General features: G+C 39.7%; 2 protein-coding genes across 3 annotated transcripts in view; one reads left to right on the top strand and one right to left on the bottom strand.

The window, feature by feature from the left end:
* The window catches only part of NPAT (nuclear protein, coactivator of histone transcription), a 29800-nt gene extending 17714 nt beyond the window's left edge, over positions 1 to 12086 (top strand). For both annotated transcript variants that reach the window (XM_067562809.1, XM_067562807.1), the window contains exons 12-18: positions 237 to 362; positions 1632 to 3326; positions 4705 to 4820; positions 4905 to 5013; positions 6040 to 6097; positions 8314 to 9475; positions 10859 to 12086. In XM_067562809.1, coding sequence (XP_067418910.1) covers positions 237 to 362; positions 1632 to 3326; positions 4705 to 4820; positions 4905 to 5013; positions 6040 to 6097; positions 8314 to 9475; positions 10859 to 10936 — 3344 coding nt within the window. In that variant the 3' untranslated portion in view covers positions 10937 to 12086. The remainder of the gene's footprint in view (positions 1 to 236; positions 363 to 1631; positions 3327 to 4704; positions 4821 to 4904; positions 5014 to 6039; positions 6098 to 8313; positions 9476 to 10858) is intronic.
* A 1796-nt stretch (positions 12087 to 13882) lies between these two features.
* Positions 13883 to 26600, bottom strand: part of ACAT1 (acetyl-CoA acetyltransferase 1) — a 31059-nt gene continuing 18341 nt past the window's right edge. The window contains exons 9-12 of the mRNA XM_067562806.1: positions 20757 to 20870; positions 20244 to 20308; positions 17518 to 17675; positions 13883 to 15536 (exon numbers count right to left, since the gene is read on the bottom strand). Of these exons, the coding sequence (XP_067418907.1) occupies positions 15416 to 15536; positions 17518 to 17675; positions 20244 to 20308; positions 20757 to 20870 (458 nt within the window). The 3' untranslated portion in view covers positions 13883 to 15415. The remainder of the gene's footprint in view (positions 15537 to 17517; positions 17676 to 20243; positions 20309 to 20756; positions 20871 to 26600) is intronic.

Raw genomic sequence — 26600 nt, 5'->3', positions numbered from 1 at the left:
CTTCTGTCTGATCAGTGTAATTCCAGGGAGTACTTAATAAAAATGGAAATGTTTTCAAGTCATTTGTAGATCTCTAGTGAGAATCAGTGAATAGTTCTTCTTTGTGCCCTCATATACTGAGGCACCTGTGCAAATATTTATTTAAGCTATGCTCATTTCATCTTAAACAGAAAATTCTATATACTTGAGATATAAATGTATATTTAAATTTTTCTTGTTGCTTTAATTTGACACAGGTAAAAACAAGACTAATAAAAATGCACCTCATGGTGTTTCCAATCAAAATGGAGTAGAAGGTACAATCTTGGTGGATGAAGATAACCTGGAAACAATTGAAAACTCTTTAGAAACACAAGAAACTAGTATGTATATTTATATCTACAAAATCTGTTCCAGTATCAGTTTTCTTCCATTACAAAAATACTTGCACAGTTGACTGCGTCTATAGTTCATGGCTTTATATTTTAATTAATAATCTCTTGGTCTTGCAATTTACAGTGTATGGATAGACTGCTGCAGCCCTTGGGGCTTGGAATTCAAATGGGCATACCCATCGACCCACACATTGTAAATTGTGCTTGATGGTGTCCTAAAAGAAATGTGTGCTTGCAAAACTGTCTTCTCATACAAAACAGAAATACTCCCATTTTTATGTGGGCAACTTATTTCTATAATAGAAATTGCTGTATGATATCTAGCCATGGCAGTCCTTTTCCCTGTTCTGTAATATACTGGTTTAATGATGTGTTTACTAAGGTTTCATCTAGCTATCCCTTGAAATACCATTTGGCTTCTTTCTCTAGGGATGTACAGACTTAAGTCAGTCTTATAACTCCAGCTGCAGGCCTGTAGTGTTGACAAACTCGTCACCTAAGTCAGGGTGAAAGGGGTACTGGAAATACAAAAGAGATGGGAGGAAATAATTGTACTTTTGAGTTACTCAATCTTAGTTTTAATACAGAACAGTTAACTTAGTTAAAAAGCAACTTTGTCGCTCACAAGTTCAGGTTACTTCCTGATATAGGTAAGTGATAGTAATTCTTAATAAAATTGTATTAATAATTGATAGTGTAATTGCTTCTGTGTTTGAGTTTAAAGTGATATTGAATGGCCTAAGTGCTATCAAATATTCCATGTAGCAATAAACTGCCGCTGAATGTATCCTATACATCTTCCATTCAATGGAATGCTACCAGGTAACATACAAGATGTTGTGAAGGATGAGCAACAAAAGGAATTAAACTGCTTGGAGGATGGGGCTGTGAGCTAAATACTTATAACCAAGGAATTACATAAAGATTTATACAAACTAAACATATGACTTCCTGACCTCAACTTTCTGTTTCATATAACTTCTAATCAGTTTTAAAATTGGGAGAGAGGGGAAAGTACCATGGGAGATGAAGAAAGGTGAGGAAAATCGGGGTCAATTTCTAAATAAATACTGAAAACTATAAGTCGTTGTTTTTGTTGTCCAAGGATTATGCTGGAAATATTATTATCAATAAATCACTTATGAAACCATTTGTCATTGCAGTAACTAAGGGACAGTTAACATCTTGTAAGAGAATAATTAGCTATAATAATAAAATGTACAGAAATATTGAAACAATCCAACTGTTATTTTGCAGGTGTTAATTCTAGAGAGGCTCAGTTCTGTACAGATTATCATTTAGAAGAAGCATCATGTGCCTTGAAGAACAGCAATGATGATGGTGATATCACTAATAAAAGTGTAACTTGTGAACAATCCCATGGAAGCTGTAAACAGAAGAAACAGACTGATAACCTTAAAACAGTAGCTGATGAACAAATTGGTGAGCTTGAAATTGCCTTCGAATCTGTGCCTGATTTGACTGACTCTAATCAAAGACAGACTTCTGGAACTGAACAAAATGAACACTGTGTGGAATCTTACAGTAATAATGAGTCAGCTGAATTAGTATCTGAAAGTCAAACAGCTATGGAAACTGAAAAAGAATCCCTAAATCATAATGCTCAAAACACACCTGGTTTGGGGTATGATTATTCTGATATTCCACAGAGTTCCTTGGCTTCACTTGAAGAAGACACTGTAACTATTGAAAACAGAACATATCCTGCAACAAGTGAGTGTCATTTATCACCAGAGGCTTTGTTACCTGAAAAAACAAATATAAGTTCATCTGATATGAACCCTGGTCACAGTGTTATGCTAAAAAAGGGTAATGCATCCAAATGTAATCAGTCAGGAGATTCAGGAGGAAATGAATGGGATTTAACAAAAGAAACACCCATGTTGCCTGTTGCTTTACAACAAAATTTTAATCACCATTCTAGCTGTCAAGACCTGGATAAAATGGTGTTGGATTGTCCTGAAAGATCTGTAAATATATCAGATCCAACGAGAACAGAGTTGCAGCTTGAAGTTGTGGATACTGCCAATAAACCTCATTTAGGTGATCAGCTTACACTTAATAAGCCTTCAACAAAAGATGTAAATCTCCAGTCAGGGTCATCAGACTCTGAGAGAACACAAGTGGTAATGCAAGAACCTTCATCTTCTACAGAAGCAGATACCGAGACTATATTTTTCTCTTCAGGTGACGATGGATGTACAGAAATTTCTGTAATATCCACTGAAAGTAATGCTGCCATATCTGAATCATGCTATTCTCCTCCATTAGAAACTGCATGCCCGACAGAAGAGTCTAGCACTGAGTTCAAAAGTATTGGTGGTGTTTCTTCTAGTAGTCAGTCTATGGATGTAGATCCTTCTAATATAGTGTCCCTCAAAATCATCATCAGCGATGACCCATTTATATCATCTGACATTGAGTTAAATAATGCAGTTTCCAGCATCACTGGAGAAAATTTGCCAACTATAATACTGTCTTCACCAGCCAAATCTCCAGCTAAAACTACCGAACTGTCCAAATGTGAAGCTTCAGAAGAGACCGAAAGAGCTGGGGATTCAGCTATGGCAGAGCAGAATCTTCCTGTGCGCAGACCTAAAGACCCTGTTGTGAGCACCGCTAATATGCAGAATGAAGACTGCACTGTTTTTTCAGTTGCTGGTACAACTAATCTTTCCAAGGATGGAGGATTTATACAGTTGATGCCGACAACGAGCACAGCTTTTGGCAATTCAAATAACCTTTATATAGCCACCTGTGTGACTGATCCAACCACCTTGGGCACTACTGTAACTTCATCTAATGTAGTTGTGTTGCCTGGCAATTCTATGCCACTTGCTGCCCAAGCTCCAGCAACACAACAGTTTCAGACTCCTCCTAAATCAAACATATTTACAATGAATCAGACTGTATCTCCAAACTTTTCACAAGGTAACTTGGTTAAAAGCATTCATTGAATATTTACCTAAGTGTTGACTTTTTCATTTATCCTTGTAAATGTATTAAAAGTAAACTGATTTGTAAATATCACTTTTTCTACCACTTCAAACTAACTAGGAACTTAAATAAGTTGTAAGGATATTTGTGTATTTATTATTTTATTTACTTATAGCCATAATGTATACTGCTTCGAAAAGTTGGACTGATCTTTCGGGTTAAATATCACATAATAGTAATGGTGAGGCTGGAAGGGATCTTTTGATTTTTTTCAGGCTGGAAGAATTCCATTACTTTAGTTAATTTTTCCTTAAAACTTCTTGAGATAAAACAGTAGTGCTGTCTACCTCAATGGGTATACTTTTCAAATGTTGGATTATCTGCCTTTCAAAACTCTTTGCCCAATTACTAGCTATACTCCCTCTCCAACAGAAACGAAGAGGCAAGAGAACTATTCATTTTGAATACTAAGTATAAAACAAATGATGGGCTGAAATAGAAAGGACAAATTTAATTCAAATAGGAAAACTGGAGTCATATATTCTTTGATTAATATATCCAACTGAAAATCAGAAGATACATCTTTTAATAATAAGTTGTTGTAAATCTCTTAGCTGTCCTTTATAAGACTCTTGTATTTTAACTATCTTCTTCATGATGTTGGTACTTGTTTTAGGCCTGGTCCATGTTAGAGAGTTTTGTCAACAAAAGTCAGCTTTTGTCAACAAAACAGTGCTTGTGTACACACTGCAATCATCCTCTCTCCCTCCCCTTTTCCCCTCCCAACAAAACGGCCGTGTTTTTTCAACAAAATAAAACCACCTTGCAAGAGGTGTAGGGCTTTTGTCAGCAGAGCTTGGGCGAGGCAGTGTCAGTGTAGACACTGAGTCCCCTTACAACAGTGGAGGGGCTGTCATACTGGTCAGTTTCTGAAATTGACAAGAAAGTCGGGGACAGCTGGTTCCAGGCTCCCAGCTGCAAGCCAGGACCAGGAAAGCTGTGAGCTGAGTTTGTTTTTTAAACTGCAAATAGTATGTGATTTTGGCCTATTAGAAATCACATGTTTTTCTGCACTAAAATTTCGTATCTCGTGCAGTCGCTCAACTGAAGAGAAAACTGTGCTCTACATAGTTTTAATTAATCTACTAAAATAATTTTCCTCTTGCACATCAGACAGAAGCTTTTTTGCCTAGTATCAATAATACATAGTAAACATTCCTAGCTTGGGTGTGAAATAGCTTCCTCTCCCTCCACCCTCACATCCCCACTAGGGTTTTACAAAACTATCCAGGGGAAAGACCAATTTCAGGAACCATCTGTTCTTTCCTGACTAAAATATTTTAATTTTTATTCTATACAAATCATTTTTTAGGTTCTGCCATTATAATTGCATCTCCAGTGCAGCCTGTTCTACCAGGAATGGTGGGGATGATCCCTTTATCAGTAGTGGGACAAAGCGGAACTACTTTCTCAGCACCTCCCCGCCAGGTAAAGTGTTACTAATAAATCTTTATGTTCTCAAAATTAAATGGTTTCAAACAAACCCTAATGTGATACTTTGATTCTTTGAAGGTTCTACACATGACTATAGCAAATCCTATGTGCAACGGAAGTGTTCCTAAAATACCTATCCCTCCCAAATCTCAGAAAACCACAGGAACAAGAAACAAGTCGAATACAGGTACAGTGCTTAAACTTATTGAGATGTAGGCTTAACAAAAATTGGAATTTCTAGAGCCATATAATTTAACTGTGAAATTTTTTAAGTGGTCTCTGAAAAGCAACTTTCAAAGTGGCATTGAGGGAGTCACATGTTTGCCATCTTAATGACTGCATATCTGATATGCTCAGTTTACAAATAAACTGCCAGCCTTACAAAATCTTTGTGGGCTCAAAGTCTAGTGTGAGTGGTTTTCTCTAGCTTTTTATTGTAGCCATTCAGGGTGTTTCTGTTGCATATAGGGTTGGGGGGAAGAGAACTCTTCTGTGGCCAAAATAATTCCTCTGAGGAGTGTATTGATTGCTTCATGTTTTACAGTTGTTTGATTTTTGCATTTACAGTTATAATTTTATTTGATTATTTAATAAATACCATTTATTCTTGCCATAAATATCTGATTAAAACCATATTGAAACAGAAAAAGTTAAGGTAGAATAGCCAACGTTTCTGAGCACCCTATCAGCACTTATTAAGTAGCAATAGGCAGATGTACATTGTAAAAATGTAATGTACCAGTATTATCCCCTCTCCTCCATTTTATGTATAATCACATAATTAAACGCGTGGGTACATTCTCTCTGTGCATCACAAAGAATTGCCTCTTTAAATGGCAAATATTAATAAGATAGTTGGCGGTAACTTGATTTCTTTTCCCCCCCTGCTCCTTCCTGTACATTTTACATCTTTTCCTTCCTGTACATTTTACATTTATAAATCCAAGTAGTCTGTGAGCTGCCTGTTGGTACTTAATTAGTTGATCTTTGCTATTCTAATTCTTTTTCAGATATTTTCATAATCCAGTAAGTATTAGAACTGTCAAACATATTGTGGCGTTGTTACAGTGTCACCAAGTTACTCTTTCATTTACCTTGATCTTTTTAACATATGGAATGGTGTGAACAAGTGGGATATTCCTATTTGGTACCAGCTGTAAGAAGGTTAGTTTGGATACCTTCAGTTTATTAACTGTTCACCTCACCATTTCAGGAAAGCTGGTAACCAGTGCAGCAAAGCCTGTGAGCCATCCGAGTTCTAGAGTACAAAGGTTAGCACAAATACTTCTTTAGTCTTGCTTTGTTTTGACTTCTGCAGGTTCCTTTCTAACATCGTTTTGGAAAGCAACTTCACAAACACTGGTGAAATAACATTTGTGGCTCTTTTGCTCCTTTCTTGTACCTAGCAGCTCTTGACAGTTTTTGTTTTTAAACTAGAACCTTGGCCCCAGATACATAGGGATGCATGCTAGCTTTAATGAGGCTGCATGTCAGTCAGTTATAGCCATAGGCCAGAGTTACACTATTGCTGTTTCTCTGTTACTTTTGTGCTATCTTGTATTTGCTGACTGCTATCCTGATTTTTCAAAGAAAATTTTCAGATTTAAAAAATAGTCTGAGGTTGGAGAAATTGCCAGTACATTTATTGGAGGGTTTTAAACATGTAACTGATTTTCCAGGCTATACTGAGATCTTGAAGGATGAGGGGAAAGAATGGTAGGCTGGTCCTGGAGGAGAAGGTGCTAATTTTGTGTTTGTTAGAATAACTGGTGTCAATTCATAATTATAATAGGTGCTAGAATCAGGAATGTTCCTCTGCTTTTTATTCAGGCAGGGTAAATAAGTAGTAAATAAGCAGTATCATTCATCATTTTCTAACACATTAAAATGTACCATTAATAAAAATATGAAAATATTAAACCATATAATTGCTTAAATAGTGTATATAGTTATAGTGTACCTTTCTAAGTAGCAAAAAATTGTACCAAATCTAGTGTAAAGGCTCTATTTAGTTGTAAATCAAGATGTTTTAATGATTATATCAACCAATGAGAGAATGTCCCTTTCCTTAGAAAATAACTGAAGTACAAATGGAAAAGCTGATTAAAACTGATGATTTAAATCAAGTCCATCATGATTAGTATTCACTATTACAACTCTTGCAGGGAGAAGTTTGAAAAGAGGACATGGGAAAGAGGGAGGGAGTAAAGGAGGAAATTAGGAGGGCGATACATTGAGAGAACAATCAGAAAAAAAATGTCTTGGAAATGAAGAGTACTCAGACTAAAATTACTAGAGCCCTGCATATCTGCAGATATCCGCTTTATATCCACGGATATGGATATCAGTGGACTATTTTGTGTGGATCGTGGGTTGGATGGTCTTCTGGGGCAGGGCTGCCAGCCAGGGGTGCAATGAACAGCTGGTCAGGGCTCAACAGCTCATCAGCTGTTAGGTGGGAGGGCAGGGCTAATCAGCTGTTAGGAAGGAGGGCGGGACTCAACAGCATGTCAGCTGTTTGGCAGGAAGGTGGGTCTGATCAGCTGTTAGGTGGGGGGGGGATGATGATCAACTGTTAAATGGCCAGAGCTCAACAGGCTGTTTGGGGTGGCAGGGGCTCAACTGCTGATGGAGGGCTGCTGGCTCCAAAACAGCTGATGTGCCCATGCAGATGTGGTTAAATCTAAAAGAGGGAGGGCAGATTTCAGGTTGAGTAAAAGTTTTTTCCAGCAGATGCAGATCGAATGTGGATCCATGTATCTGTATCCGCACAGGGCTCTAAAAATTATTTCTAAAAAGTACTGAATGAACAGAAAAATTAGACCGAATTAAAACACATTGGAAAGACGAAGGAAAACCTAAAGGAAATGGAATAAGTTAAATGGCAAATTTGATGTAAAAAAAGATTTCAGTGAAATACATATATACCAATATACTCCATTCTATTATTGTAAATGTAAGATGGTGCTCTCTTTTGTATCTGATGGAGAAACACAGGCAAGATTTGAGACCCCATTGTTTTGGAGTATTCAACCCTCTGCTAGTCTTAATCTACTTTAGTCATAAATTCTATGCATCCTGCGAAGGGGGGCAGAATGTTGTGGTTCCTAAAAGGAAGAATGAGAGGTTCTACAGTGTGTCCTGTACTTCCTTTTAATTTGCACTGAAATGACAAAAGAACTACCATGCTCCCTCTGGTTTTTCTCCATTGGATTCATCAGCCCATTGATTGCTTATACCCTTCTTTTTCTTACCCAATCATTTCAAAACATTAAAGGACATATTGCTAGACACAGCCCTTAGAGGGTTTCACACGGGCTCTCACTTAAATGCACATTTTCATTTGAATTTGTGGTTTGAGTGCAAATGTTTAAGCTACATTTAGAACACTGAGAAATAGGTTTAAAGGGACAGAAAACAGATTGGAAAAACTTGCATAATATAAATCAAAATTATGTTGCTGAAATATTTTTATCACATTTGTCAGGACTGGAAATTCAGACAGGAATGCCTGTGCAGACCTGGGAAGGAAATTGGAGGAGAGTTCACTTGCTGTACCAGCAGAGTCCACGAGTTCAAATTCCAAACAGAATGAAAGCCACAGGAGAGTTCTTTGCTTTGATAGCGCTTTATCTACTCGAGGAGGAAATACTCAAACTCAAACTGCAAAGAGTTCATTACAAAAAGATAGGAATGAAAATCCTTTATTTGCAGTAGACTCTCCGAATGCTGCATCTGCCTCCGTTAAAACACAGTCCAACAAAAGAGAGAAGGATAAAACTTTGCCTAGAATTCTGTGTAAGGCTGAGATAGGTGGTAGAAGTGCAGCTGTGAAAGAAGCACAGCCTGAGAGAAGGGCTATGGCCGCAGGACTCACGTTAGATCCCTTTCACAAGACAACAGCCAATAAAGAGAATGAATTAAGAAGAGATGTTGACGAAAAGCAAAAGAACCAGGATGCTGCAAAACTGTCAAATGGCCAACAGAACGTTGGCCTTTGGAATGAAAAAACTGTTGCTTCAGTGCAAGAGCAGAACAAAAAACAAGGATCACTGTCAAATGGGAATAGCAAAAATTCAGGATCTGTTTCCCTATCTTCAAAGGAGCCAAAAAGAGACCAAACAAAACCTTCCAACCAAGGCCTTTGTTTGGCAAGTCCATTAACTAAGCAAGCTGTGGAGATGTTACATGGCATTCAGTGGCACAGCCCTGCTAGCAAAGTGGTTGAAAATGGGGATTTACCAGTGCCCCGTACACCATCAGGGGTTGGGGATACACATACAGAGGATATCTCAGACAGCGTAAGGACACCAACTTGTAGACGTTACATTGAAGACAGTACAACCCCTAGAATAATGGTCCCTCCTGCTACTCCAGACTTGCCTGCCTGCAGCCCTGCTAGTGAAACGGGTAGTGAAAACAGTGTCAGTATGGCTGCCCATACACTGATGATTCTATCAAGGGCTGCTATTGCAAGGACTAGTACTATGACTCCCCTGAAGAACACCACACAACAATTTAGGTCAGTGAGAAGCACAGCAAAGAAAAGAAAGCTGGAGGACTTGAATGAATGTGAAAGAAACTCCCGTTCTGCTAGTAAAAAGGAACTTCAGAGCTCTACAACACCAGTGAAAAAGAAGAAAATAAAGGCAAGTACATACATTCTTTTATTATTTAAAAAATGTCAATATTTAATTTTTTTAGCCCCAATATGTACGTAACTTTGGATGGTACAGAGCTGAGCCCACTCAATGAATTCTTTAGTATCAGTAACATAGCTTCTTGAGCCCACTTTTCTTCCTCATAACTAACAAAATATTTATGAAGATTCAGACTACTTCATATACATACACAGGAGCATCTCCCGGTGACTGCTGGCAACTGTCTGTGTATGAAGGTCAAATTAGGCTTTTAGAAACGTACCCGTAGAACAGAGGTCTTCAATCTGTGGGGTGTGAAAACTTACGGTGGTGGGAGGGGGGCACGGCTGGGCCACAGCCTCAGCGCCCAGTCTCAGCCTCCAACCCTGGTCACAGGGCCCAGCCTTGGTCCTCTCGCCACACCAGGCCCCAGCTTCAGGCACCTTTCCCCCAAGCCACAGTGCCTGGCCTCGGCCCCTTCCCTCCCCCAGCGGCTGTAGCGCCCAGCCTCAGACCTTTGGTGGCCGCAGAGCCTGGCCTCATGTCCCCACCGGTTGTGGAGTCCGCCCCCAGTCTCAGTGCCCATATCCTGCCTCAGCACCTGGCTTCCAGCCAGTGGGGCCCATTGCAGTCCCCGGGGACAGCCTCAGCTCCTGGCGCAACCCCAAGCTCCTGACCGTGGCCCCTTTCCCAGCCCTAGCTCGGGGGCACGGACAAGGGTAAAGGGAGGGTGGTGCGGGGGTCAAAAGTTTGAGGATCAGTGTTATGGAAAAAGAAATAACTTGCATACTAAAATTACAGGCCTGGAATGCAATCCCTTTCTCAGTCTTGGTACAGTCACAGACCAGGAGCTGACATACTTTGTCTCTTTGCTACGTTTGAAATGTTATCTGTAATAAATCTAGGGAGTGTGATCGAATAGTGAATTTCAAAGGCATTCTAGATCAAGCATTACAGCAGCAGTCCACATAAACTGTGATGGGACAAGACATATTCTATAGCTGTTGTCATTCAAAACTTAGTCCTATAATACTTTTCATGCAGAGGTTTCAAAGTGGTTTACAAGATGGGTAAGCATGATCCATATTTTACAGAAGAGGGGAACTTAAGGCAGAAACAGTAACTTATCCAAGGTCACTCAGAACGAGCAAATAGAACTGGCAATGCATACCAGTCCAGTCCCTGCCTCGCACTGTGCAGTTACTACTACATGGCTCAATTAAAACACAGGAATACAATAATTTAGTACAAGAATGTGATACATTCTGAATAAACCTTGTGTTTATCTCTTCAGCATGTGGATGGGGAAGTATGAAGCAAAAGTAAGAAATTTGCAAACTTTTTGACCGCTATATTTTGGGGGGTTAACATGAGCTTCTCTTTCCTCAACAGAAAAAGAAGTTACCGCATTGTTTTCCAGCTGGAATGGATGTGGACAAGTTCTTGTTATCGTTGCATTATGATGAATAAAATAGTTGAACTATGACTATTTAAAACAAGGTGTTGCTTTGCTAAGGTTTGGTGTAGGAAACAAATTGTAAACTTTCAGTGCACTGAAGTTTCACTTTATAGCAAAATCATGCTGTTTCTGAAGCAGGTTGCTAGTTTGTAAATAGAGTAAGTTGGTATATTTTATTTTTGAGAAAGCACTTACAGCGATGTAGAGCCATTTAATTTACACCTGTACAGGCAGACTTGCCTGGATAATGTAAGTATTGTACAAAGATATTGTGAAAAGAGTTGTAAACCAAATGTTTCCTGTAACACCGGTCGTTGTTCATGTTCTGCAGAGTTCTTTACTTACCCATCTAAACTAATTAGTCACTTTGTGAATTTGAGAGCAGTGATGCTGTAGCTCAGCATTTCGAAGCCTGCTCATTTTCAACAAGACAGTTGAGAGAAGAACTACGAAATTAAGCTCTTGGATCATCTTTAACAGATATCTGGGTTTTCAAATCACTTATGTTTATTTGTACTGGAGTTCTCTCCTACTCCTGTCTGCCAGTCCCACCACACACACACACACAGAATCTTTCCAAACCACAGTCTATCATGAAAGCTTTTTCACTTTCTAAAACTGCATGGATGATGAAAGATAAAGATTCCCACAGAGGAGAGAATAAGAGGCACAAACAAGTTCTTCCTCCCTCACCCCCCGTCATACAATAGTTGCCTTAAATATCATATTTAGACATTTTACAAAATCTTAAAGAGCTGTTACCAGCTTAGCCAACTAAGTTCCGAAATGCAGACCTCGCTTCCCTCCTGCTGTCTTTTGAAGAGCAAAAATTGTTTTAAATACATTTTAAATATTTAAAATTTTAATAGCCAGACTAAATATAGCTGTTGAGAAACTAAAAGACTTTGGTTCACATGGCGCAGTTCTGTATCCATGCATGTCATTTTAAGATTAGCAGTGCAACATCAATTAAGTGTTGTATTGAAATGAAATATTATGGATAGAAATGGAAGTTGTCTCTCACTGAAATCCAAATTCTTTATTACCCTAGCTGATTTAGTAAATGCCATTTATATGATGACTGAAATGAATACAAAATTGCTGCTGAAAAGAAAACACTTAAAGGGTAGTGAGTTATGATTCAAAGCCTAACAGAAGGAACTTTTCAATGATACATGTGTTAAATATTTTACTCAAGCTATTTACTGAGGATTTCTGACAATCTCTAAAACCTAACAGTATTTCCAGTGTGTGAACAAGGCATTCTCTCGTGCCTAGGTCTTCCACTGTAATTTTACTTTTCAGTGCGGGTCTGAGGTGATGACATACTGAGACTAAAATTATCTTTCCCATTAATCCTATTTTGTATTGTCAAGATGACAGCTTCCTGTTTATTCTAATTAAAAAGCTTTTTTAGCCTCACATTTAGTTCAAAATAAGGTAGATCATGGTGACATCCGGGGGGGGGGTTCAACATACTGAGGGGCTGGTTTACACTGCCACTGGCGATCGACAGGAGATATGCAAGCTTACATAATGTAGTTTGTGTATCTCCCGTCGACTTATGTTACCGTATGGCAGCATCTCCCATTCTGCATCGATGGGAAAGGCCCTGCGGTTTACGCAGCCTTGCTCCTTTCCGGGGGTGGATCTGGGATCCCTGCAGCCCCAGCACTGTAGACATACACAATTAATGGGCAAAGCTCATCTGTATGCAACCTACACATCTGGTACAAATTGGTGTAGATACAAATTAATAAAACAACTCTGATCACCATTCTTAATCCCTACTCCAAATGGTATCAATCAACTTGTTCTGCAGAATTTTCTTCACTGGTACTGGCACATTTCTTCCTGTGTCCTCAACTTGTTGAAATATTACTGAACAATGTAATAGTTTTCTTGTAAGCTCTGTATGGTGACATGGCAATGTTTCAAATAGCATCCAAGGATTCCTAAGGAACCAAATATTATGCAGTAGATGTTTATATTAAACCCGTCCACTAACTTAATACTGCATAGCATTTAAAGCTTGAATAAATATTTTTGTTTTAATCCAAAGTTTGTCTAGCCCTTTTGTGTACCGCACAGTGCTTTACCAGTCATATGGTGATATTCAGTTCACTTTCATTTTTGGTTTGCTTAAAAGATGTAAAGTAACTATGTTAATGCTAAATGAATAGTCAGCTTTGAGAAACACTACCCCCCTTCTTGTACAAAATAACTTGATATTACACATTAATGTTTCCATTACCTATTATACACAAAGCCTTCATGTTTTTTAATTTTGGAAAAATGATAGATAAGAATGTTGCCACTAGAGAAAGAGGCAGACTTGGCTGAAAAATAGAAATTAACACACACCTTCTGTAAAGTCTTGTAGTTGAAAGTGGCATTGCTTTACTCTTACCAATAGTATAGAGCTAGCTCATGTGCACCCCAGAGAAGCCTAAAGAATGGTATTCCAAGACAAATAACATTTGCAACTCCATCTTCTTGTAGAGTTCACTTTTAAAGTTAGTGCTAATCAGTCTCTAAACAGGTCTAAAAATGCCCATTCAAATGAGAATTTTTAGTTGATTTCACTCTCCCACAAAAACCAGAACACAAGTCTTGCAGTCTACACTGAAGCTAATTAAAAGTTGCTTTAAGGAAGGTAGTGTCATCATGATAGAATGAAATGTTGCTGGGTGGCTGAGTGTTGAGGTTACTTCTGCTTTGAGTTTCATGTGTGCTTGGATCAATGTCATTTCTATAGACACAAAACTAGTGTTTTATCAAATATCTTGTGTGTGAGGACAAGACAGGATACTGCCAAAGTGAAATTAGCAACTTTGGTACAATTTCTGAACCAAAAAACAGCAAACCTTTTCTTATGAGTGTTCTTTTCCTAGAAGTCCATGGACCGGAGACTAGTAGTGTAACAGATGCACAAGGAAGGACTTTATATTAAAAAAAAAAAAAAGAAGGCCACTATTATCTGCAGTGCATTGGACCTCTATAACATACACATTGGCTGTGCATTTAGAAATCTTCTTAAATGACCTTGAGTTGTTTAGTAGCAGTTCTGGGAGCAGAGGGAAATTTGCAAATATCTTAACACCCAAACTATCCATTCAGGCTAAACAGATTCATTGGCGCTGTTGCCAGTGTGGTAGATTATCTGTCAGTGATCACAAATTTTCACAGGTGAAGACCACCCACCAGTGAAGTTAAACAAAAATCAAGTGCTAAGATGACAGACTTTAGGTAATCAGCTAAAATACTTGCTTAAAGAATTAAATCACAAATTACTACTAGTTCTGGGAAAACTAGAGGAGAACTGGTCATTTCTTCTTCTCTTTCCCCCTCAAAACTGCATCCACCTATTCCCCTGGCATGAAGTTTTCAAGCTATATGCAACATCTTCAATGAGAATACGTTCTGATCTTCCTACATTTGCAAAAGTTTGCATAGGGATGTATCTATTCAGCTCAAAATATTCCTGAAGATTGTAGGAGATTCAGAACAACCAGCAAAAAGTTTTACAACTGCTCCAGCACAAAGGTGACAACAGTTTACTTGAACATGAGCAGTTGTCAGGCAGTCTTTTTTCCTAGTATGCAGCTTGATGGGCTTGTTTCATACAGAAGCTATAACTGCATAAGGCAGGATGTGAACTTAAAGGGATAGTAATACCAGTATAACACTGCACGTGGAAACTTATCTCTGACTAAACTGAAACGCCCTCTGCCAATGGCGACATGCCATTTATTTGTGCATAATTTAAAGGTTAAGTTTCTTAATATACTCAGCTGTAGCAGACAAAGTTTCCTTCTGTGATTTCAGTTACTATTTTGTAACAATAGGGTTAAGGAAGCGCTAAGCAAAGTGCTGCAGAAATCCTTAATGAAAAAGCTGATTTAAAGACTCCTCCAGCATTCTAGCTAACCCTAGAAGAAATCTAAACAGTTGATGGCAAGCTAGGCTCATGGTCCTGTTGTAAAAATATGTTTCCACCAGTCACATTCAGATAAGTAACTGCCTTGTATTTTTCATGAAAAAAAAAACAACCAAACTTCAACTAGATATTACTGACAATGATAAACTGAGCACTTAAGCTATTTGTCTGTTTTAAAGAGCTATGAATGATTTAATATCAATGCATTACCCATCAAAGAAAACAATTTTCATTCAAATGTTTACTTGCAGGGTGATCTTTGTGAATCATCCACAGAACAGTTACACCCAGAGTACGAATAGTCTTTGTCCAGTGACAACTTGTAATTTACCATAATTCGACAAGTTTTAATTATATAAAAAACACTTGCACTGAATTAGTTTAAAGTAAAAAGCAGATGTCAGCATGACTGAGCAAGGTTTTAAAGAAATATTGTAGAAAACCAACACTTAACAGGCATCTGCAAATTCATAAATGGTGTAACTGGCACCACTCATTGTTTTGCTCATATAATAATTTTAAGGCTTTGTATTTTCAACAGCCAGCCAGCCTACAGCTTTTGGATCAGTAACGCAGAAGCACCACCTCCTCCATTGCAGATTCCTGCAAGACCATACTGTCCTTGCTTCAGCACATGGGCCATGTGAGCAACAATTCTCGCTCCAGACATTCTATATAGAAGAGAAAATGGTTTAGTTTATAGGAAGTCATTTTGATTTTATACAAGTTGCTCTAAGACAATCACATTCAAATGACAGTGCTACTGTAGCACTGCAGCTGCGGATTAAATAGCTAATATCCATACCCAAGAGAAAAAGAAACGCAACTTTCCACCAGTTTTTCCACTTTGTCTTTCATTGAGGGGACGAGGGTCTTTATGTAGATACCTTAAATCAGTGGTTCTCAACCCGAGGGCTGTTTGCAGCCCATGTGACGTCCTTGGGACCATACAAGTAGTATATATATTGTGTGGATGCAGCCCACATATAACAAAGAGCTGCATGTATGGTCCACAAATAGGTTGAGAACCACTGCTTTGGCTTAGATCCTCCCTATTTCCCAGAAGTCTCAGCCAAGAGAGGGAAGAGACTTTGCAGCATTCTAAACACTGTTCTTAAAAATACCAGACTTCCTGCTCCCTGCTGAAAGTGAATTAACTGGCTTGCATTGCAAGGCACAGATCTCTCAAAAAGAGAACAGGCTGCACATAAGTCTCTTCCCTGCTGCCAGCACCACCTGAAAAAAGAATTTTGGGAGCAGCTGCTGGTTCAAGGGGTGGTTTTATTTACCTATTTCTTCATCAGCTACAACAGTTTGAGGATGTACAATGAGGTACTGCTTTTGCTGTGATTAAAACCCTGAACCAGAAATTAGAACAGCATAACTAAGTTATTCAGGAGTGTGAAGTATCCACATCCCTGAGCAACACAGTTAATCTGACCTATCCCCCAGTGTAGTCAGCGCTACTGCAATGGGAGAATTCTTCCATCAACCTAACTAGTGCCTTTCAGGGCGGTGGAGTACCTACGCCAACAGGAGAATCCCTTCTGCCAGCATAGGTAGCATCTTCACTAAGTGGTCCAGCTGCGCAGCTGCAGTGTTTTAAGTGTAGACAAGCATTTCAGCACGAGTCAGCTCATTTAGTTTGATGCATAAATGTTTGCAAGATCAGCACCCCACATACTTACAGGGAGAGAGGGACTTGGAAAATAACCTATCCAGAGAAGACTATGGTGATGCTGATTTTGTCAGAGGACACAGACAAAATTTGGCAGGGAAGATGTTAGGACTACTCCTCAAATCATGGGAGCTAACATCTTTACCAACAAATTTGCAACTCAAGGGGCACTTCTGGATCACCATTTGCTCCTGGAGTCCCAGATAGTTTTTTTCAATCTTTATTTAGCTAGATGATTGGGGCTATTTTTCTTCAGTAGGCTTGTACAATGCCAGTTATCACGTTCAATGTGGATTACTGGGAAAGACTTAAAGACCTTCAGAAACTACAGCTGCTTCATTTACTTAGGCTTCTTGCATGACGGTTTAAGCAGCATAACAAATACTGAACACTTATTAGTACAATACATGTTGAAAGCACTGTACAAACATTAACTAGTAGGTTTATTGTTGCAGTTGATTCTGACATACGAGTAATGTCTGTTTCATGGTTAACACATTAAATAATTTGAATTTTTTTTTAAAGATTGTACATGCACCAAGACAGTGCTTCTACAGGGAGCAAATAAATAAACTGAATAAATAATTTCCTGGGCCACAAGGAAATTTCTTCATTCAAGAAGAGACTCCCAATCTTGCTCATCCACTGCATATAAGAGCTAAATACAGAGGAGAATGGTGAACCTCCAACCAAGCCTAATTCACAGAGCCCTGAAAGCTAAGCCCTTTATAAAATCAAAATGGACTTAGTACCAAACTGCCACCATTGCTCACGCTTCTTCCCACTGACCGGTTCCCTCTGACAGTTAACAAAAACCTTTGCTTCTGCTTGGAAAACTGAAGACAAAACTGAAGTGTTTAAAAAAAAAAAAAAACATGGCCCAAGCACACTCAAACACAATGATGTGTTTAACAGAGACTGTTTAAGGATAAAACCTACCCTAAAGTGCAAACAGAAACACACAATGCACCTACCCTATTGGATGTCCCAGAGACACAGCGCCTCCATGCATGTTCACCTTCTGTGGATCAATACCCAGCATTTTAATATTGGCCAGGACAACAACGCTGAATGCTTCATTGATTTCCCACATTGCAATGTCTTCCTTTTTCAATCCTGCATCACTAAGAACCTAGAAATAAAATACTGTTGTGAAAGTTTTGTAGCCAAAAGCACTTAATACACACTTCATGGTGGCCCTGTTTTTGTTTTTTTAATTCCATGTTATAGAAAGTGTAACTAGTTGAAAGTTACCCAGTGAAGCGCTCAGCCTGAATCAGAAACTTCCCCTGTCACAGGGATTTTCACCAGTTTCCCAGTTGGGCTACACATTATTCAAAAGTGGCATTAGACTATTTCCTGCAAAGAAAGAATTGTACAGAAGACTGCACATCTCAGCAGTTGCCCCTGTAAAAATAGGATAAAGATGGCTTTAAATCGAGCCATCTGGCTTTAAGTGACAACTGAAACGAACTCAAAGGAAGCCCACCAAAGCAAGAAAGAGTGGAGAAGCTTTCATAGCCTCTAGTTCAGAAGTGTCAAATACGTGGCCTACTTGATGTATAGCATGTTCCAATTCTGCAGAATCTAAACTTTTGTCTTTGCCCTTATGCTTACAAATAACCTTCCAAATGTAAGCAGAGTGTAACTGACACATATCTTCCCTGTTTGCAGACAGTTTGATATAATAGCTCTGGAAAGTCATTCCCCCATTTCCATTAACCTCAGTGGAGTGATGTTGCTTCACTTGTCAATAACTATTTATCAGCTGGGAATGGAGTGGAAGTGAAGTCTGTGGATGAAAACTGGGAGTTGGTGCAAAAAAGAAAATAGAGGGGGGAAAAGAGGCCACACAAAACACACTTAAAAGTTTTACTGGTGTAATCACTGGTTCCAGGGAGGAGTGAGGTGAGGTGGGAGGAGTAATTTTTTTGCTGCCAGTTATATTGGCATGGTATAAGGTATAATACCAGTACAGCTTCTTTGAGTTCCTGAATTGGAATAAACTATACCAGTATACGCACTTTTCTATTGGTATTACTATCTACCCTAGGGAGGGTTGCAAAACTTAAGTACAGACAAGACCAAAGTCAGGGAAGCGGTAGAGATGTAGAACTGTGGACAAGAAGAGAAACAGTGGGTAAGTCCTAAGGGTGAGAATGCTCTCACATCAAGTGATGCAGAATGCAACAGAATTAAAAGTTTGTTACATAAAACCTATATTCTAACCTTGATCTTTATGCAAACATCGTAATGACATCACAAGAGATCTGTGGAACGAGGGGATTATATAGATGTAAATTTATGCCCCAACCCAAGCATCACAATTAAAAATTAAATTTAGCCTTTCCTTCAGAAAGGAGGAATTTGACACCCCAATCTAGTTATTGGCATTGATGTTAACACCTGAAGACTCAGTCCTCCATTTTAATATTTATACCTTGGAAGCTAAATTGGTTTTATAAACAATAATTCCATCTATGTAATTCAGTGAAGTGGGTTAAGTTTTAAGTAACAGCCAAGTCTGTATGGACATAACCTTTTCTACTGACCAAAGCATAAATCAACTCAAACAAAACCAAAGTCTTCTGGAAAGTTACTAGCAGTTTGAAAAATGTGGCAAATAATTATTTTCCACAGATTTGGGTTAATCTGATGCTGCCAAATACACATTTCTCCATCAGTCTACACAGGAACATTTTATCAGTTACACCAGTATATCATCCCCATATGTGCACCATGTAGACACGCTTACTCTGATATGACTTTTTTCTGTTTAAATCAAAACAAGAGTGCACACATTGGGGAGAAGGGACAGGGGGGTGTTTATACCAGTATAACTATATCAGTTTAAATTCATACCTTAGGTTGTATAAAAAAAATCCTTCCAGTGTAGGCAAGGTCTTAGTTATTGACAATAACTTTGACACGCTTAGAATAATTTAATATTAATCAACCAGCTAAGTTCTCTCTAGTGCTAAGTACCATGATTAACATGTCGGTCTTGATTTCGACTCAGGCAACATTATTAACCCCACAGTCTGGCACTAACGGAGCCTGCATTGCAAGTGCCAATATACAAGAACCTGGAAAATTGTCAGCTTTGTTTTACCTCCATTTGTCATACCCACAACTAGTTCTTTAATGATACTGCAACTGAAATCCCATCACACTTCTGTCTAAAGATTTTTCACTAGTAACACCTGAAGTTATTATAATGTCTAGGACAAAAATATTTTTTTCTACATTTTTTAATTTGTTTACTTTGGATATTTGACTTCATAGCCAATTTACTTTGTGTTCCTGTTTGTGAGGTTCTTTCACACAGCAACAGTGATGACTAAACCACAAAAACTGGTAGAGATACTCAGGAGCAAGGAAGTACCTGTAGTTACTTTTAACTCTTTTCTTTAAAATAACTAGATTTCAAGAGGACTGTGTTTCTTTAATAAAAAACTAACTAGAACAGAACAGAAAGCTGCATGCTACTTTGCGTTGGAGTTCTTCTTGTGGCTAAGCAATCATAATATAAATAATACTTTACACTTTACCTACAAGGTTCCAAAGTTCTTTATAAATAAGCCTGTGATGCAAGTATTGTCTGTATTCCAAATTCCATGTTGGATCATTGGTGCATCCCTAATTTAGGTAAACAATTTTTTTATTTTTAATATTCAGTAACAATCAGTTTTGTTCCTACCTTGGGAATAGCATACGCAGGTGCAATAGGGAAGTCAATAGGATTAACAGCAGCATCTGCAAAAGCTATAAGACCAGAAATATTATTGAAACCTTTTATTACTTTTCACAAAGGAAATATTCACCTATTCAGGATACATGTCCAGTACTCCCCTCCTCCACCAATCAGTTTTTCCATTCATTTAAATAGAATGACTCCTGAAAACAGACTGTAAACTGTAGGTGCTTGTAAGCTAACAGTATGGTAATATTTTCAGATTTTACTTCTAAAATGTGTTAGACAATCTCATTTAGGAAAGGCTGGTTATGATCAGGAGTCCAAGCACATTTGGCTCTTGGAACTTAAAAGAACAGTTCAAGTTACATTACAGCTGCACCTTCCTATCAGATGAACATATCCCATGCTCCCCCAAAGAAAGAGAAGACTGGTTCAGCAAGATTCCCCGTCTCACAGCAAATTATAAAAGTATTTTCCAGCACGACATTTGAGAGAAGCATTCGGAAGAATTCCTACCCACTATTCTTGCCAGTGGTGTGACATTAAGTCTCTTGGCTGCCTCTGTAGTCATCAGAACCAAAGCAGCTGCTCCATCGTTCAGTGTACTGGCATTGGCAGCAGTTACAGTTCCTAAAAAAAGTAAAATAGTATTTAAACAGAGGAAAGAAAATACAATAGCTCAGGAACTCTTACCAACGCATTTATCTGGCAGAGAGGTTCTGAATCTGAGCTCTTGTCTAGTCCAGTATGTGGAAATGGATTAACCAAGGCTACAACTAACTACAAAGTAGGAGTGTGATCCCTCAGTTTGCATACAAATACTCACGCTTGCTGGATGAGTATTAGTAGTGCAGCCACGGTATCATAGACAGCGGCAGCACGATTTAGCTGTGCTGAGATCAGGAGTGTTTGTACTTGGCATGGCTAAACCACACCGACACTACCAGTGTTAGCACAGCTACACTACTACTTATACAAGTGCTAGCTCTCATTCAGATCCTGCAAGTACGCATAAGTGAGCTGGGGGAATCACACCCTTACAAGTATAGTGTAGATACTACCTCAAAGGGAGTTTTTAAATTAAAATTAGTTCAACTGGCACAAACACCTGTGTGGACACTTCAACCTGGCTTAAACTGATGTATCTTACTTATGTAAGGTAATGGCTTCCACATTACCAATACTCAAATTTAATACCAATCGACAAAGTTGCAAATGCAGGGCAACTAAATTGATTTAGCTACAGAGATCCATCAACTGGAGACAGGTGTACATGTGTATGCACATGCGGACGCACTCCTAGTGAAATAAGGAGTTACACTGGTGCAAATTGCATGTGTAGACCAAAACTGTTACTATATTGATTTAGGCTAGATTTAAATCAATTAAAGTATCCCAACACAAGCTTTTCCATCTTCTATGAAGAGGTGACTGGTTCTGTGGATGTGGGGAAAGCAGTGGACATGATATACCTTGACTTTAGCAAAGCTTTTGATACAGTCTCCCACAGTATTCTTATCAGCAAGTTAAAGAAATATAGGTTGGATGAATGGTCTATAACAGCGGTTCTCAACCGGTGGTACGCGTACCACCTGTGGTACGCCGAAGAAGGTTGGGTGGTACGCAAGCTGTACCGCGCCGCCGAAAGTGCCCTCCCACCCACCCTCGCGAAACCCTGTCACCAAAAAGGGGCAAACGGCGGAAGGGTTTCGGCGGAGGGCATTGTTCCCAACATGTAACCTGCTGCTGCCGCAAGTCCCTCACTGCCGCAAAACCCCGCCGCAAGTCCCCCCCCCTTTTTTTCCCCAAATGGTACTCGGGGAAAAAAAGGTTGAGAACCGCTGGTCTATAAAATGGATAGAGGACTGGCTAGATCATCGGGCTCAATGGGTAGTGATCAATGGCTCCATGTCTAGCTGGCAGCCGGTCACAAGCGGGGGCCAGTTTTGTTCCACATCTTCATTAATGATCTGGAGGATGGGGTAGATTGCACCCTCAGCAAGTTTGCAGATGACACTAACCTAGAGGGAGTGGCAGATACCCTGGAAGGAAGGGATAGGATACAGAGGGACCTAGACAAATTGGAGGATTGGGCCAAAAGAAATCTGATGAGGTTCAACAAGGACAAGTGCAGAGTCCTCCACTTAGGACGGAAGAATCCCATGCACAGCTATAGACTGGGAACTGACGAGTTAGGCAGCAGTTCTGCAGAAAAGGACCTGGGGGTTACAGTGGATAAGAAGCTGGATATGAGTCAGCTGTGTGCCCTGGTTGCCAAGAAGGCTAATAGCATATTGGGCTGCATTATTAGGAGCATGACTAGCAGATTGAGGGAAGTGATTATTCCCCTCTATTTGGCATTGGTGAGGCCACATTTGGAGCATTATGTCCAGTTTTGGGCCCCCCATTACAAAAAGGATTTGGACAAGTTGGAGAGAGCCCAGCGGAGGGCAACAAAAATGATTAGGGGGCTGGAGCACAAGACTTATGAGGAGAGGCTGAGGGAACTTTGTTTGTTTAGTCTGCAGAAGAGAAGAATGAGGAGGGATTTGATAGCAGCCTTTAACTACGTGAAAGGGGGTTCCAAAGAGGATGAAGCTAGGCTGTTCTCAATGGTAGTAGATGACAGAACAAGGAGCAATGGTCTCAAGTTACAGTGTGGGAGGTCTAGGTTAGATATTAGGAAAAAGTTTTTCACTAGGAGGGTGGTGAAGCACTGGAATGGGTTACCTAGGGAGGTGGTGGACTCTCCATCTTTAGAACTTTTTAAGCTGCGGCTTGACAAAGCCCTGGCTGGGATGATTTAGCTGAGGTTAGTCCTGTTTTGAGCAGGGGGTTGGACAAGATGACCTCTCGAGGTCCCTTCCCCTCTAATATTCTATGATTCTATGATCAGATTAAAACTGATTTGAAAATGAAGGTCACTTACTTATAACCAGAGTTCTTCGAGATGACTGCATGCTCCCACTTATGGGTACTGCATCACATTGTGGTAAAACCTTCTTTAGCACTGTCAGCTAGAGTGTTGTCACACAACCCTCCCCTGCCCTCAGCATCACTGATGTTCTGAGGGAGAGGCTACGTAAGGGGGAGAGAGCCCTCACCACATCAGAGCCAGAGACATAGAACGAGGACTCTGACAAAAAGGGGAAGGCAGATGGGTAGTGTGAACATGCAGAGCAATCTCGAAGAACTCTGGTGACAAGTAAGTACCAGTAGCCTTTATTTCTTCTCCAAGTAGCTCTGCATATTCCCACTTACGGGACAGATTGATAAGCATTGCTGAAAACTAACCTGAAAGTAGGAACACAGTCCTAACTGAATAGGAGTGAAGCCCTGGATTACCTAATCTAGCATCTGCCTTACAGGCCAAGTCCAAAGTATAGTGCTTATCGAAGATGTGCTCCAAAGTCCAGGTTGCAGCTCTGCAAATTTCAACAAATGGCACCTCCCTAAGAAAGTGAAGGAAGTAGCCATAACTCTAGCGGAAGGTGGTTGAATTGAAGCAGATGCAAGAGATTTTGTTGGTGTTTAACATTCAGCAATACATTGTTTAATCCATCAAGAGAGTCTGGGAAAAAACTGTACCACCCATACAGTTTTTAAGCATAAAACACAATCTAGACAATTTATGAAAACTTTAGTTCTACCTAAATAACAAACCAGGACTCTTCTGGCATCTATAGTGTGGAGGACTATTATTAGTGTGTGGCTTGGGGAAAAAAGCCAACAAGTTAATTGTCTGACTGATGTGAAATTCAGACACCACCTTAGGTAAGAACTTGAGATCAGTCTGGAGAACTACCTTGTCCTTATGAAAAGAAGTGAAAGGTGGATCAGCCATAAGGGCATTCAATTAATTCACTCTCTTGTCCAACATGATGGCAACAGTGCCCCATTTTGACAGATAAATGATATAAAGAACACAGCCAAGGGTTCAAAGGGCAATTTCACCAGCACGGCCAATACCAAATTGAGATCCGAAGAAGGGACAGGATCTCTAATGGGGGATACACATTTGATAAGTTTTTCATAAAGCTTGTTCAGTCAAAAAGAGCCATCTACCATCAACTACAGCATGATGTGCATAGATGACTGCCAAAATAACATTTAACCCAAGATTTTAAAGCACACTAAATATTTTAGAACATAAGGAATGGAAGCAGATACAGGGGGAAATCAGATTTTCCCTTCATCCGTGCCTGAAATCTGGTTCACTTTAAGCAGTGACAGCTTCTAGTAGACAGTTTTCGAGAGTTAATTAGTATGTCCTGAACAGATGAAGAGCATGACTACTCAAGAACAGACAGAATCAAAGTCCAATTGCCCACGCTATCAGGTGAGGAGACTTCGGATCCTGGTGAAGAATCCTGCCTTCCTCCTGTGACAAAGGAAGATGCATAGAGACACTGCTGGACACTTGAAGGAGATCAGTAAACCATCATTGATGTGGTCAAACCAGGGCAATGTGAATCATTCTTGTCCTGTCCTGACATATTTTTCTTGCTACTATCTAGATCAGTAGAAAGGGAAGAAAAGCACTTGATGTATGCTTTTCCTAGAGCAGAAGGAAAGCACCTGGCATGAACAGACTGTTCCTGCCCACTCTGGAATAGAAGAGGCAACACTTCGTTGCATACAGATCCACATCTGGTCAACCCCAGCTAGAGAATATGGTCTGAACCAACTGATATTTAGGGCCATTCGTGCATCTGCGAGCTCTCTCTCTCTCTCTCTCTCTGCAAGCTCGTGCATCTTGTCTTCCCCAGCTAGACGTAGGCCACAGGATAAATATCATTAGAGTTATAGCTTCTGCACACAGGAGAGCAGAGTGAGCATCCCCTGCTTGCTAATGTAATACATTGCTGATATATTATCCGTCACCACCTGCACAGCCCTCCCCCTTTATAGGTGAGGGAGGAACAACCTGAAGGCCAGATGAACAGCTCTCAATTCCAACACGATGTGCAGGGCTCTCGCTTGATAAGACAAATGTCCTCAAACTGTCCTCACGATTCATTCAGATGCACCCTCCCCGCACCCAACTGTCACTTGATGCACCTGAAGTTACTGTCAGAGATGGACATGCAGGGTTGAATTGTACACCTGCATATTTGCTCTGACCAACCCCCATTTTAGGTAGACTATGAAGTTCTGAGACACGGTGATCAACATATAAAGACTGTCCCAACTTGGTCTGTAGACCTGAGACAACCAGTGCTGCATAGGTCTCATTGTTAGACAAGTAAATGGAGTCACGTAAGTAGTGGCTGTCATATGGTTCATGAGACCCAAAGAGAATTTTACTCTTTAATTGGGACACTGTTGAATTTTTAATAGCTATTGGCTCACTTTGAGAAATCTGTCCTCGGGTAGAAAACCCCACTTTTCCCCACTTCCACAGAGTCCAGTATAGAGCTTATAGAGGGAATCTTTTGAGTAGGACAAAGAATTGACTTTGGAGAATTGAAAAGAAACCAGAGGTCTGAAAAGGGATTTGTTGTGAAGACAATATAGCTTAACAGGTCCTCACACAGAGCAGCCTTCATTAGCCAATCGCCCAAATAAGGGTAAAAAATACCCCGATTCCTCGGATGAGCTGCTCCCACAGAGAGGCATTTTGTAAGAACTCCAGACACTGTGGAGAGACCAAATGGGAGCATCTGTACTGGAATTAGCATCCATCCCACAAAACAGAACTACTTGCGATGAGTGTGATGACTTGATATATGAAAATACACATCCATTAAATTAAGAGTCACAAAACAATCCATGAATGACAGCAAAAGGATTATGGAGGCCAAAGTCAACATACAAAACAAACTTGTGAATGAAATTGTCCACGATCCTTAAGACTAGTATCAGATGAACTCCCTCCTTTTCTTCTGCACAGAAAGTAACTGGAATAAAAGCTCTGGCCCATTAGGAATGTGGGGATCTACTTAACTACTCCGATCAGAAGCAATTTTTCTATTTCTGTAAAAATAGCCTTATGAGAAGGGTCCCTGAACAGGGAAGGATAGGGGGGAATTGAGGGGAGCAACTTTTCAAATTGTACGACATAGCCTCATAGCCACTGGTCCAACATAATTTGCCTCCATGCATTGATAAAGTGGGAAAGCCTCTCTTCGAAGAAAGGGGTACATTGGTTCTTATTGACTAGTTCTTGATTCTTAATCATCTCGTCCAAATCGAAGCTTGTTGCTCTGTGACGAAGACATTGATGCCGAAGTGGGTGGTTCAGATTTAGACCTCCGTTTGAAAGGTCTCTGCCTGTGCTGACTCTGGAAGGCTGTTGGTATTCACCTTTAACTTGGTGAAAAGTAAGACCACGAAGACTGGGGGAGCAGGCTTGTCTCT

This window comes from Emydura macquarii, unplaced genomic scaffold (assembly GCF_026122565.2).
Source record: "Emydura macquarii macquarii isolate MOO-44397 ecotype Brisbane River unplaced genomic scaffold, CSIRO-AGI_Emac_v2 contig_2473, whole genome shotgun sequence".
Lineage (NCBI taxonomy): Eukaryota > Metazoa > Chordata > Testudines > Chelidae > Emydura > Emydura macquarii.
Note: the sequence above shows the minus strand (reverse complement) of the source record. Positions and strands in the feature narration are given on the sequence as shown.